The sequence below is a fragment of the Populus alba genome, chromosome 14 (genome assembly GCF_005239225.2).
Source record: "Populus alba chromosome 14, ASM523922v2, whole genome shotgun sequence".
In the NCBI taxonomy this organism is placed as follows: Eukaryota; Viridiplantae; Streptophyta; class Magnoliopsida; order Malpighiales; family Salicaceae; genus Populus; species Populus alba.
This window is the reverse complement of record NC_133297.1, coordinates 6,231,409-6,245,012: the sequence shown is the minus strand read 5'-3', so window position 1 is coordinate 6,245,012 and position 13,604 is coordinate 6,231,409. Positions and strand designations below refer to the sequence as shown.

The window sequence follows — 13,604 nt, the reverse complement described above, 5'->3', positions numbered from 1 at the left end:
TACTCACTAGTTTGCTTGGCGTATGCTGTGGCCTAGAAGTTTTTAAATATAAAAAATATTCAAGCTTTGGAAAATTCTTTGATGTTGTAATTAAATCTGATTTAGCTAAAATTTTTTTTTTGAAAACTTCTCACTTAATTTCTTATCAAAATGGGGGTTTAAATTAAATAAAATGAAAATTAACTTAATATTATTCAATTAATTTAATAATAAATAAATAAAAATATTAAAAAATTAAACATACAAGTTTCAAAAATAATCTTAACAATTGACAAAAAATATGACTTAAAAAAAATTAATATATTTTATTATAAACATTGAGACGGTAATGTATTTGATTGATTCAGTTAAATCGTTAAATTTATGATTTGTGTTGTGAATATTAATGGGTTCAGCAATATTTTTTTATATTTTAATTATATGATAAAAAATAAAAATTAATTCAAAATTAATATAATTTTAAAAAATAAAATAAAAATATCATTAAAAACAAAAGGTTAAAGCACCTTAAAAACAAGTCTAGGTGCTCGTGCTTAATTCAACCACTTATAAGATATAAATGACATGTCTTTTACCTTTTATTTTTTTCTTTCACCTTGCATGTTATTGGCCAACTCATAATCCGGTTATTATTATAGTTGTTGAACATGAAGTAAATTTTTTGGGTTGAATTCAATATATTTTCACTCAAAAACACATAACAAACATCATAATAGTCTCCCCATACCACTCACTAATATAAAAAAACATTAAAATCATCTAAAAAAACAAAGATCAATTAAATTCATAAATATTAGATGGAATTCCACTTTTTCATGAACCTGTTTATACCAAGTTTGATTATTTTTGTTATTGAAATCATGACAATTAACCATTTTATTTTTATTTCATAATTTTTCAACCATTTTTTTAATTTAAAGATTAAAAAATAAATAAAATAAACTTTTAAATTAAAACAAAAATCAATCGTGAGTGTTGAATGAGCAATGTATTTTCTCTGAATTTTAAATTTCAATCCTGTATTTCCATTATAATGTCAACCGTGGCGGCTTCTAGCATTTTTAGTTTTTGTTAACCAATGCTTCAAGCAATTAACAAGCACCTTAACATGGCTCTCACCAAAGGAGTTCAGCTACGTGGATTGATCGTATTTATTTGGTCCCTATACTAATAAGTTTACTCATGACGACCCCTATACTACTTTTCTTAACCTAGTTGGTCCCTCTAATCTAGAAAATTAGTGAACGTGATCTCTCCGTCCAGCAACTTTTACGTTTTCTGTTAATTCCTAACCACGTGTAAAAAAGGTGAACATGTATCTACCACATGCCCGATCACATCTCAATAATTAAATGTTGAATTGGATGGAGATTGGATTGGGGATAACATCAAGAAATGTTCCCGAGTAAAGGGACCAATAAAATAAAACAAGCCACATTAATCAAAGGTGAGAATACAGGGACCAAGTTGGATCTGCCTTGTGGGAAAAAAGAAATAGAAAAAGAAGACAAAAAAATCATGGACCGGAGGAGACAGGGAGGAGAGGGACCCAAAAGCTTTATCTCTAAGCCAGCCAAACACGAATCTTCTTACAACTTCGTTGTTTCTAATTTACCGTTTAGCTGTCCCAAAAATATCCCAGAGGTAATGGGTTACCCTTGTTAGATCTTCGTTTTCTGCATCCGGTTGTTCTAACGTTAAACTTCGCTGTCTTTCTTGATTATTAATTCCGTTGATTTTATGTCTTTCCCTTAATTATTCTTATTGTTTATTGTTTGTTAGAGAAAATAAATCAATTTGTCCAAGTTGAGAGCTGTTATTGATAAATGGATAACAAGAAGCAGCATATTGCAATTTTTACAACGGCCAGTCTTCCATGGATGACTGGAACTGCCGTAAACCCTCTGTTTCGTGCTGCGTTTCTTGCGAAAGATGGGAGTAGAAAGGTCACTTTGGTGATTCCGTGGTTGTCATTGCAGCATCAGAAATTAGTTTACCCCAATAATATCACCTTCACTTCACCTTCTGAGCAACAAGTGTATGTCCGTCAATGGCTTCAGGAGAGGATTTCATTTTCACCTGCTTTTAGCATACAATTCTACCCCGCCAAGGTAATCATCAATCAATTCATCATATTTGATGTGTTTATGAGTTGGAGATGGGCGTAAAGTTTTATGCTTTTTGTTTGTCTTGCAGTTTGCTGTAGATAAAAGAAGCATTCTTTCCGTAGGAGATATCTCGGAAGTCATACCGGATGAAGATGCTGATGTTGCGGTCCTTGAGGAGCCTGAGCATCTCACGTGGTTTCATCATGGGAAGAGATGGAAAACTAAATTCCGCCTTGTCATAGGAATTATACACACCAATTATCTGGAATATATCAAGAGAGAGAAGAATGGACGGGTTAAAGCATTGGTTGTTAAATATATTAATAGTTGGGTTGTTGAAATCTACTGCCACAAGGTATGCTTCTTCATGTTTGAATGGTTCTATGTTGTCCTTTCTGTTAAAATAACTTGTTAATACTTGAATTGAGAATTCTTTCAAAGATTTCTATGCCCATACTTTCTTGCATTATGAATTTTTTTTGGCATCATTTCGTGTAAAAGATGTGCTTTGAGTGGTTTTCTAGTGGATTTGGTAGGGCTTCCAACCAGTACCATCATCCCTCATTGAAACACGATCTCTGGAAATACACGAGTGATCTCAAAACTCTGAATCAAAGTACAAGGAATATTTACTTTTCAAGCCTGATTTATGATTGATAGCTAACCTTTTGTCGAGTTATATTCTTCTGTGTTTGTGGGAGCAGCAAATCAATTATTTCGCAGTTACTCAAGTAATCCTAGTTTTTGTTAATTCCTGATTGTTGTGTCCTGATTTACAATCAGATTGCCATGTGCTTGTTTGAATTGTACTACAACAAGCATCTATATTGGCCTGATGTGAATGAGGAAAAGTGGCTAATGACATTCAACTATCAGTATCCATGGAATGCAAAAAAAAAAAAGGGGGGAAGAAAGGAAAGAAAGTTAGCAGTAAACCCTTGTATCTTTAATCATTTTTTAAAACATATTTTAAATAAAGTGGCACCATAATGAATGAAATTGCTTTGGGGATCAAGAAATGTCCTGTTGGCCCTGTGTTCATTCACCATTGCTCTATATGCCAAAGAAACATCTCTTGAAAGAGAGTTGTTTTTTGGTGTGGGTTCCTTATCTTTGTTGGTACAATCTTAATATAATTGGTTGCTGACCAGGGTACACTTGTGATGTGCTTACAGGTAATTAGATTGTCTGCTGCTACCCAGGATTATCCTAATTCCATAATATGCAATGTTCATGGAGTGAATCCTAAGTTCCTTGAGATTGGCAAGAAAAAGATAGAGCTACAACAAAGTGGGAATGGGAATCAGGCCTTCACTAAAGGTGCCTACTACATTGGAAAAATGGTGTGGAGCAAAGGCTACAAGGAGCTTATTAAACTTCTTCAAGACAATCAAAAAGAGCTAATTGGGCTTGAGGTAGATTTATATGGCAGTGGAGAAGACTCCGATGAAGTCCAGGCAGCTGCTAAAAAATTGGATCTGGTAGTCAGAGTATATCCTGGGCGTGATCATGCAGATCCTGTATTCCACGAGTAAGATTCTTGCTGTATGAGCTACTACAACTAATTTATAAGTTTGATAAGTCTTTTCCTATCATATTGAAAAATAAAACATTCACCCAGTTGGCAGCAAATAATGGCTGAACAAATGTGGTTATTATCTGCAAATTGCAACTGTAATCCAATCCAGAATTATTCCCCTCTTATATTGTTTTTTTTTTCTTACGGGGAACTTTTATCAATATCCTGTTTCTTGGTGTTCCACCAGTTATAAAGTGTTCCTGAATCCAAGCACCACAGACGTCGTTTGCACGACAACGGCAGAAGCATTGGCGATGGGCAAAATTGTTGTATGTGCTAATCACCCATCGAATGAATTCTTCAAGCAGTTTGTAAACTGCTGGACTTATGATAACAGCAAAGGATTTGTCGAGGCCACAAGCAGGGCTTTAACTGAAGAACCTGCTGAGCTGACTGGTGCAGAGAGGCATGAGCTGTCATGGGAAGCTGCAACAGAACGGTTTCTGAGGGTTGCTGATCTGGACCAGGTATTTGAAAGGAAACCAGAAAGAAGTCATTTAAAGAACTTTGCTTCCATATCTTTAAATACACGAATGGAGGATGTATCAGCATATCTGCACTATGTGGCTCTTGGTTCTGAAACATCAAGAAGAGCTTTCGGTGCAATTCCAGGGAGTCTGCAACCAGACGAAGAGCTACGTAAGGAGCTTGGGCTGGCTATTCCCGCAGCCACCCAAGGATCAAAAGATCCTGTTGACACATCATGAAATACATTCTAGCAATTCTCATGACTTGCTTGTGTGGACGCCATGGATATTAGTAAAGGGTACGGTAGAATAATTGGATTTTTTCCCTTTAATTTGAGGTAATTGTTTATGTAGCATATTTCGTAGGGTGAAAACAAGACTGGCAGTCTGGCGAAGAAATGCGGGAAAATGAAGGTTTGAAGATTGGACCTGGGAGATCCAACAAAACAGTCTGTACAATGTACAAAATACTGGCATTTGATTTCATGAATTGGATGCTTTATTATAGTCCGTAACATCTTTTGAACTGTAAACATGCATTCTCATTCCCAGTTTCTGTAGTTCCCATGAAGTCTTGGAATGGGCGATGGGGGATATGTGCTATGACTGGTAGTCTGTTCATCACAACATTGACAGATATGAGTGTATTAATGTGCTTTTATTTAGAACTGGTTTGTTTTTATGTTTTAAAAGTGAATTTTTTATGTTTCTTTTTTCATTTTAATTTTTTTTGTGTGTTTTTTAATATGTTAATATTAAAAATATATTTTAAAAAATAAAAAAATATATTATTTTAATATATTTTTAAACGAAAAATGCATTACCGATATTACAATACACCACTATCTCTCAAGGTTCATTTGAAGGGGAAAATATGGAGGTTTGAACAGATTCAACGGTGTTTCGAATGGAATTGGCTCCACCTGATCATCATGTCAATTACCATATACCCAACTGTAGGGTTGGTGATTTGAGATTGAATTAATCGATTTGAAAATTCGAGTTATAGATGCCGAGTTAATTATTTAAATGATAAGGGGATCCTTGTGATATTTAGCACTTTGTGTTTAAAGAACAGGCAACTGAATCCTCGATATTTGGAATTTGAATCGAATCATCTGCTCATCTGTCTGTGTTAGCTTTCTTCCTCGAGGGTTTTCTTTTTCATGGATATTTTGTTCCTCAAGCTGGAATTTTGAGGATATTTTCTTATTGTGTTGACGTGACCCGCAAGACATTTCAATTGAAAATTTGAAACTGAGGCAGGTGCATTGTCTTTTGCCTGTAACTCATGCTGATCTCATTTTCCAATGGCGTGTTAAGATGCTGTAGCTATTAACCTGCAATCATTTTTTTTTTGGTGTGTGTGTGATAACCCATTGACGTGGTTATAATTATTTTTTAAAATATTTTTTATTTAAAAATATATTAAAATGATATATTTTTTTATTTTTTAAAAAATATTTTTAATATTAATACATCAAAATAATTTAAAAATAAATTAAAAATAATTTTCGAACGTAATAACAAACCAAAGTCACCAAACTATACAATATTAATCTCAATATCCAAGAATCATACCGAGTCAGCTGCAAAATGAGTTCTATTCTCTCACTCGATTTGATTATTTAGGTATGCTTTGTTCTGCTCTTCACTCTCCATGGTCAGCTGAACTTTTTTTTAACTTAATTTCATATTTCCATGTTTAGTCTGCTAAAATTCAAGCTATATCGTTTTTTCTCAGTCTGAAAATAGGTTTTAATTATCACTTTTTTTTTCATTTAAAGGTCGGGGAATGCAGAGCTATCTAGGACGCATGCTTGAGTAATTTTTTTTAAAATTTTATTATTTAATATTAAGTTTTTAATTCCATCGTTCTAATACTTGGTTGATTTTGAATTATTATCGTGATTTATTTAGTTTTATTTCGTATGAAGTTATCACGATCTCAAATAAATATTTTGATATTCAATTGGTGCTCAATTATATAATTATTTATCTTTATTGTTATATAATTAAATAAAATATTTGTTTTAAAAAACAAAGTTAGTAAACCTTGAGCCCGTTTGGCTCTGCGGCTGCGGCTGCGTTTCATGGAAAACGCAGCGCGCAGCCGTTTGGTTAAAAAAAAAAAGCACTTTACTATTCACTGGGCCCACTTGAATTTTGCGTTTTTAACGCAGGAAACGGGAAGCAGGAATTTTATGAATTTTTTTACTGTTCATGTTAATTGCACTGTTCAATGAACAGTGCAATTAACATGAACAGTATATAGTGTATACTGTTCATGTGAACAGTGCATGAGAACTGCACTGTTCACTCAAAACCAGTGAACAATGCAATTCTCTTGCACTGTACACTTGCCTGCGTCTTTTTTTTTTTTTTTTTAATTTTAGTGTGTGTTATTTTTTTTAGTGTGTTATTTTTTTAACATTTAAAAAAAATAAATTAGTTTAGAGTGAAATTTATACCTGATAATATTTTATCTAATTTTATTACATGCTAAAAATATTATAAAAAATATAGTTTTTGTTTGATGTATTTCGTATGTAATGAAATTATAAATGGTTTTATGGAATAATAAAAAAAATTTTATATAAAGTATGATTTATTTCATGATAAAATAGCAATAGTTAAATCTACAATATTTAAATTAAAAATCATAAGTACTAATATATATTTTTAAAATTATTTTATAACCTCAATTTTAAAATTATTTTTAACCAAACACATTAAACTACTTTTTCTTTAACTTCAATTTCAACCACAGTTTTAACCAAACATCTATTTTTTCAAACCAAACTCAACTAAAAGTACTTTTTATAAAACAACTTTTTTTAAACCACAACCACAACAGCTACCGCAATGCAAAATACACTCCTTATCGAGTTTGTAACTTGGATCATAAATTTAATAAGTTAACTCGTGTAATTGGATTGATCTACCATATTATCGTCTTGATTTGTTTTTTAAAATATCATTTTATTTTTTGTAAAAAGTTAAATCATTTTTTTTTATCATCCACATTACATTTGAATCAGTCAAATAGGTTGGTTCATCTAGAAGTAACTTCCATGATTTGATTTGAAACTGATTTAGATAAGAAATTGAGTTAAGAAATTATAAGGTTGATCAGTAGCCGGAGTTTAATGATACCAAAAAAACAAATTCCTCGCTAACTGAATTTTTTTGAAGTTAAAAAAGATTCTGGTACGGAAAACCACAGTGTAGCTCGGGCCGGTCATCAAGCCCGCCCCAATTCCATACAGCACAATCCCTTGGGCCTCGTCTACTGTGAATTCATTTTCACAGCAGGTGAGAGTTAATACAGATGGTCCTCCTCTCCTCCCCGGTTTACGCTAGCTGCAGTAATTAATCAGGCTTTTCAGAGGCAATGGTAAATAAAGCTTTTAACCCAAGGGAATTAGGCCCAAAGCCCAGCCCACTGCTCTCATCAGAAAAATTCCGAGATAAAAGTCCACCTCACCTACTGGTTTCCAGTCATTTACAGTCCAATATTTACGCTTGTAAATTGTAACGGCTATTGCAATTTCGAGTACAAATAAATAAATAAACACCCCTCTAATCAGGGAAGATTCACGAGAGCACAAATTACTCATTCCAGTCTGGAATTGAAATAAAAGGATAAATATGGAAAATAAACAAAGGAAAAAGTTTTAGACTAAAAATATATTTTTGAAAAGGCTTACTCTCTATATGCATTTTAATATTTTAATATTGTAATGCAATGTGTTTTAATTTTTTATTTTGTTTGAAAGCACATGAAAATAAATTTTCAAAATATTTTTTTTATTTCTAATACTAGCATATTAAAATCAACAAGAAAAATAAATTAATTTAATATTTTTAAAAATTAAATACATTATTAAAACACACACTCAGACAGTTAAAAACACATATTACCTTGCTTCTTTTACAGTTACTTTATGGTTGCTAATATAATAGTTATTGGAGATCTACATGATCGTTAATTTTAAAACATATAAAATCAATTAAAATACACGTAAATTAACCCGAACACACACCCATGTTAATAATAAAAAAAAACACAACACCAAGTAAAACTAAGTTCCTTTTGATTTCAAGGATACATCCTTTTCACACTGACATCTAATCGCATATAGTGTTATTTTTATTAAATTATTATATTTATTCACGAATCATAATTTTATTATCACACACACTTAGCTATACATCTATTCAGTCATCCAATCACCTACCAATTCTCAACCAGGTCCCCAAACAAAAACTAATCTGCATGAAGTCTTTAAAGTATTAAACACTCTTCAATTCAGCTCCCCTTTCCACATTTGTTAATACTTTTTTGTCCCAGTTTCCATATATTATCTAATAAAACAATGCCCTTTTTTAAATTACAAAAAAATATATTTCAGGTTAAGGAACCAGTTGAAAAATAAATAGATATTTCAGAAATCCTATTGATAAATTTTTTATTTAAGGACCGCATTAAGAATTAATTTATATTTAAAATTTATTTGGGAGTATAATGATGATTATTTTTTAAAGTATTTTTCATATCAAAATACATTAAAATAATATTTTATTATTTTTTTAAAAAATTAATTTTAAGATCTACCTATCAAAACAATTAAATATATATATAAAAAAAATTAATTTTTTTAAAATACGGTTTCCAAATACTAACACTCAATAATATCTTAATCTATCAATGAAGTGTTGGTCTAGCGGTTAAAGCATTGCTATATTCTTATAAGGGTGAAAACATAAATTCAATCCCCAGAAAACACACTATTAGGAGGGGTAGCCTAAAACCCTAAATGGGACTAGTTTCATCTTTTAAAAAGATATAAGGATACCTTAGTAAAAACTAAAAAATAATAAAAATAACATCCTAGATACAGAGGTGTTTGGCTGTCACAATTTTTATTTAAAATTTAATTTTTTTATTCAAAATGTAATATTTTTAATAATTATTATACTTGACTGAGTCCTCGTAAACATAAACTAACGTTTTGAAGTTTGAAACAAACAAACCGTTTGTTCTGTATCGTATCTCTTCTTCTTTCTCTGCCTATTTCTCGTGTCATGTTATGAACACTCAACACTACAAGTACTATCCTTCTCTTTTCCCGCGAATTTCTCTCTTTGCAAAATTTTATCTTTGACGTCAATGACCAATCCCTTCTCTCTCTTTATCTCTCCAGAACAACCTGATCACTCTATTGCCTATTTGGTTTAATTGTTCTCTCACCCTTATCAAAAGTTTTTTTTTTTCCCTGCTTATCTGTTCTTTGCCGTTACGCGTTAAAAAAAAAACAAGGAGACGTTCTTTATAGTTTCCTTAAAACCCTCCAAAGTTTTAATGTTACCGTTTAATGTGCTTCCTAATAATCTCTGTTTTTTTTTTTTAATAAAAAAAAACTGGATTACAGTTATGTAGCAGTGTTGAAGTTGATCAATCTTTGAAGGAAAAGTCTTAATTTTTTTAGGGGTTTTAAGAATTTAATTTAGAGAGTTTTTTTTTTCCTTTTCATCAACACATTGTTAAAGATCAAAGAATTTTTTCCCCCTAAAGGGTGGCTTGCTTTTACTTTGTTTTTATTAATTTAGAGTGTGAGAGAGATCATGGTTGAAGAAGTTAAGGAGATCAATTCTAATTCAAAGACAAAGGGTTTAGTTTACTGGACTGGTTTGGTGCCCCATGGTGGCATTGGCAATGCGATTCAAAATCAACAAGGGTTTGTCAATCTTCGATTATCTATCTCTTTTTTGTTTATTTATGTTGTAAATATCAGTATCTCTTTGATCTTTTTGTAGTTTGAATTTAATTCCTCTAGCAGATAAAAGAAATCAGATTTATGAATTTCAGCCGTGATTATACCAGCTCTCTCTCTCTCTCTCAATGACATGTATATTTGAATGATGTTAGTTTTTCTTGTGTTTTAGGAGGATGACTGGTCCTACTAGACGATCAAGAAAATGGACAGGGGAGGAGGTTAGTGTTAGAGGTTTTTGTGTTCAATTTCAGAATAGCTTCTGTGGCTTTTTCCCCCCTGTAAACTATTCGATGGTACTTAGATAACTCAATTTATGGCATTGAATTGTGGATGCTTCTAGTCTACAAATTGCAAATAGTTGTCGATTTGTACATGTGTTTCTGTTTGTTGTTTTGGGATGAAATTGTACTCGGAATGAGGAAAGAAAAAAGGAACTTTAACGTAAAGACCTAGGAGTTGTGTTTGTGCTGTTAGTAAGGTATTTAGAATTCAATTTTCATATGGACAAATGACCTTGCACTTGTTTTCTTAGGATAAAATATTAGCTGATGCAGTCAAAAGGTACAATAGCAAAAATTGGAAGAAGATCGGTATGCTCCTTCATTATCTTATACTCAGTTTTTACTTTCCTGTGTCTGATTAATGGTGAACTGGCCTGCTTTTTCTTTATGCTCGAATTGATGCCTTCTGTCTTTGCAAGAGCCAATGAAGCTTGTGATCTTCATTAGCTCACAAGTTTCTGTTTTCTGGTTGAGATTGCCAGTGCTGGTCTTCAATATCTCTTCCAGCTGAGTTCGAGCTCATTTCAGTTCTGTTTTCTAGCTGACATTACTAGTGTCTTATTCCGATGAAGTTGATATCTCTTGCAGCTGAATGTGTTCCTGATAGAACAGATGTTCAGTGCCTGCATCGATGGCAGAAGGTTCTTGACCCTGAACTTGTTAAAGGACCCTGGAAAAAAGAGGTGATTTTTCTTTTGGTCCTTCATGTAGCCAACACCAACCAGTCTGGGATGGAGACTTGGCTGTTGTTGTATTGATCCTTCATATCAACGAAGGAGGTTGTTTTGTTTCTGTATAATCTCAGATTATTAATCTGTGACAACGACTCATATTTACTTTATTGGATCAACAGGAAGATGATCTCATTCGAGAGCTTGTTGAAATACACGGAAACAAGAAATGGTCTCAAATAGCAAAACACTTGCCAGGCCGCATAGGCAAGCAATGCAGAGAAAGGTACTTGAACACATTTCAGTCCGCGTAAATGGATTTTGGGTTATGCAAACGCTTCTTATTTATTTGGGAATATTATTATTTGAGAACCAAGTCATCACACAATTTTTTTCAGGTGGCACAACCATTTAAATCCAGATATTAATAGAACTCCATGGACGAAGGAGGAGGAGGCAGTTCTCATCAAAGCCCATGGAGCATATGGTAATAAGTGGGCTGAGATCGCAAAACTTCTGCATGGAAGGTATCTCTAGAGGTTTTGTAGAAGAAAAGTTGGTGCCTATACTAAAAAACAGACGACTTTCTGTTTATGCATGTGGAAAATCACTTTGTTTTGTGTCTATTGGAAAATACCAGGACTGAAAACTCAATAAAAAATCATTGGAACTGCTCAGTGAGGAAGAGAATAGAATCATATCCAGCTCGTGGTTTGGACTTCTATAGTTACAAGACAAAAGCAGATGGCAAGAGGCTTGATGGTGTGAACTTGTGCTCAAACGTGGAACCTTGTTCACTGGATTTGGTTCTTGGAAATGTTGGTAGAAGAAGGGAGGGCCAATTGACGGCGTCAGATAATGAAATTTGTAAAGAGTGGAACGATTCAGCAAAGTCCACAGGTAGAACTATAGGTACTAAAGCTACTGATACATGTGGTCTGTCCAGCCAAGATTGCAGAGAAAGTGCCATTAGTGCATACACATCCGAGTCAACAGACCATTCCTCTGTTAACCAGCCTGGAAAAATCTGTGATGTTTCTTTCGGTCTCTTGAAGTCTCCTCCATGTTCACAGGAAAGGACTCACGAGACTACAAATAGTATCAATTCATTGCCTTCTGAAGCACTTTCTCCGTCTTTGGATCTCTCTTTGAGTACTCCATACAGTGCACATGGTTATGATGAAACAATGGGTAAAGTCTCTCCTCCCTCTCTCATTTTTGAGCATGTAATCTAGAGTTACTATGAACATAATAGTATCTCGAGGCGAATGTGCCTCAGCCACAGGGTAATGTATGTAGTGTGAGGTGTTATAAAATCACAAAATCAAATCAATTAACTGAACGAATCATCATTATTCTCTTATAATGACAGATGAACACGAGAAAAATAGAGGGGCAGGAGGGCCTAACACTACGGATAAATTACATCGTGGCTTGTGCTACGAGTCACTCCAGCTAAGGGATTTGAATGTCTTCCTGGAAACCGGTAGTTTTCCCAGTTCAGATTGCTACATCCGCACAGTAGGAGGTCCAGGTTCCTTCTCCACTCCAACAAGCCGCAATAGAGTGTCTCCAAATTGTAGCAGTCCAGAATCCAGATTGAGAAGCAAAGCAAGGAGTTTCAAAAGCACGCCATCGATTATAAGGAAGAGAAGTTCTATTACTTTGAGACAAGCTGGCTCATCTGACAAAGATGATTATGGCCTCCGGTCGCTAGGTTCTTGCTCATCTGACAAAGATGATGATGATGATGATGATGATGATGATGTGGATCTATTAAACAAGAAGCAGCTCTTCCTTTCTCCTCCGAAATCCAAGAAGCTTGAAACTTCAGAAGACATGAAGTCTGTAGAAAAACGCCTGGAATACGCTTTTAACATAGAAGGTTAATACAACGGCAGGAATAGGCCAGTTCCATACCTTCCATACCTATACCTACATCATCTGATACCTTTTCTCCTGCTAATTTTAATTAAGAGAAGTTTCAGCTCATTGATGTGCATTAGGTGAGTCACACTTCCCAATCTTTTCACTTTCTTTCGGTGCATCCATTTTTCCTTCTCTTGTAGCTGACCCTCTCACTTGCAGACTGATCAGGATCTACAGTGGATGCACATTGGCGTTGCTTTAATCTTTTCAGGGTCTCAGGAGTTCTGAATTAGCACATCTATGGTTTGTTTTGCAAAAGAGGGCAGCTAGACGTCATAGCTTCTCCTAGTTTGCAATGAACTAGCGAAAAATTTGACTTCCTATATCATTTCCACGTAGAGTGAAAAACCATTTAGGAAAAGTCTATGGTCTTTATGGTGAAAGCATTGATTTTATTTTTAACTGTTATACAGAAGGAATCCACTAATAGAAATTTCAGAAATTATGTTTTTCATTCCGTAGTTCATAAATAGGTTACTATTCTCTGTAATGTGCTGGGGATCAAATTAAATTTTGTTTTGAAAGCAATAAAAATTGTCCAAACATTGTTAATGTGTTTGTTTTTAAAAACAATTAATTATGAATTCAAAATTTATTATATATTGAGTATTGAGATAGTAAAATATGTAAAAATAATATTAAGATAACAATATGTTAGATCTAGATTAATTAAATTTATTTTGAATTAAAATAAATTAAAAATTAAAATTTTAAGTATAAAATATCCCTACCTTGATTTTTTTGCAACACTCCAGTCATGGGATCATCGTCTGCACCTCTCTTCTTCTT

General features: G+C 33.3%; 2 protein-coding genes across 3 annotated transcripts; both read left to right on the top strand.

Annotated features, from left to right (window-relative positions):
- The first annotated feature begins 1,490 nt into the window (after positions 1-1,490).
- Positions 1,491-4,858, top strand: LOC118041380 (digalactosyldiacylglycerol synthase 2, chloroplastic). The gene is made up of 5 exons (XM_035048687.2): positions 1,491-1,644; positions 1,783-2,111; positions 2,197-2,463; positions 3,284-3,639; positions 3,875-4,858. The coding sequence occupies exons 2-5, from the start codon at positions 1,827-1,829 to the stop codon at positions 4,392-4,394; spliced, it is 1,428 nt and encodes a 475-aa protein (XP_034904578.1). The 5' UTR covers positions 1,491-1,644; positions 1,783-1,826; the 3' UTR covers positions 4,395-4,858.
- Positions 4,859-9,310: 4,452 nt separating this feature from the next.
- On the top strand, positions 9,311-13,216 carry LOC118041695 (transcription factor MYB3R-5). Of its 2 annotated transcripts, XR_004686362.2 has the most exons (9): positions 9,311-9,895; positions 10,104-10,152; positions 10,467-10,524; positions 10,804-10,898; positions 11,069-11,172; positions 11,285-11,413; positions 11,527-12,077; positions 12,259-12,892; positions 12,975-13,216. XR_004686362.2 is itself a non-coding variant. In XM_035049170.2 (8 exons), exons 1-8 carry the CDS (start codon positions 9,783-9,785, stop codon positions 12,774-12,776), a joined length of 1,617 nt encoding a protein of 538 aa, XP_034905061.1. In that variant the 5' UTR covers positions 9,311-9,782; the 3' UTR covers positions 12,777-12,954. The 2 variants fall into 2 exon arrangements, 1 of the variants encoding a protein (XP_034905061.1); XM_035049170.2 differs by lacking the exon at positions 12,975-13,216 and having other exon boundaries at positions 12,259-12,954.
- Positions 13,217-13,604: the final 388 nt, after the last annotated feature.

What these genes read in the sequence shown, in the direction of transcription:
- LOC118041380 (XM_035048687.2), top strand. Translation starts at nt 1,827, where the DNA reads ATGGATAACAAGAAGCAGCATATTGCAATTTTTACAACGGCCAGTCTT. An exon ending in TTGAAATCTACTGCCACAAG is followed by an intron (nt 2,464 to 3,283) that starts GTATGCTTCTTC and finishes ATGTGCTTACAG; the next exon opens with GTAATTAGATTGTCTGCTGC. An exon ending in GCAGATCCTGTATTCCACGA is followed by an intron (nt 3,640 to 3,874) that starts GTAAGATTCTTG and finishes GTGTTCCACCAG; the next exon opens with TTATAAAGTGTTCCTGAATC.
- LOC118041695 (XM_035049170.2), top strand. Translation starts at nt 9,783, where the DNA reads ATGGTTGAAGAAGTTAAGGAGATCAATTCTAATTCAAAGACAAAGGGT. An exon ending in AAGGACCCTGGAAAAAAGAG is followed by an intron (nt 10,899 to 11,068) that starts GTGATTTTTCTT and finishes TTGGATCAACAG; the next exon opens with GAAGATGATCTCATTCGAGA. An exon ending in GCAAAACTTCTGCATGGAAG is followed by an intron (nt 11,414 to 11,526) that starts GTATCTCTAGAG and finishes GGAAAATACCAG; the next exon opens with GACTGAAAACTCAATAAAAA.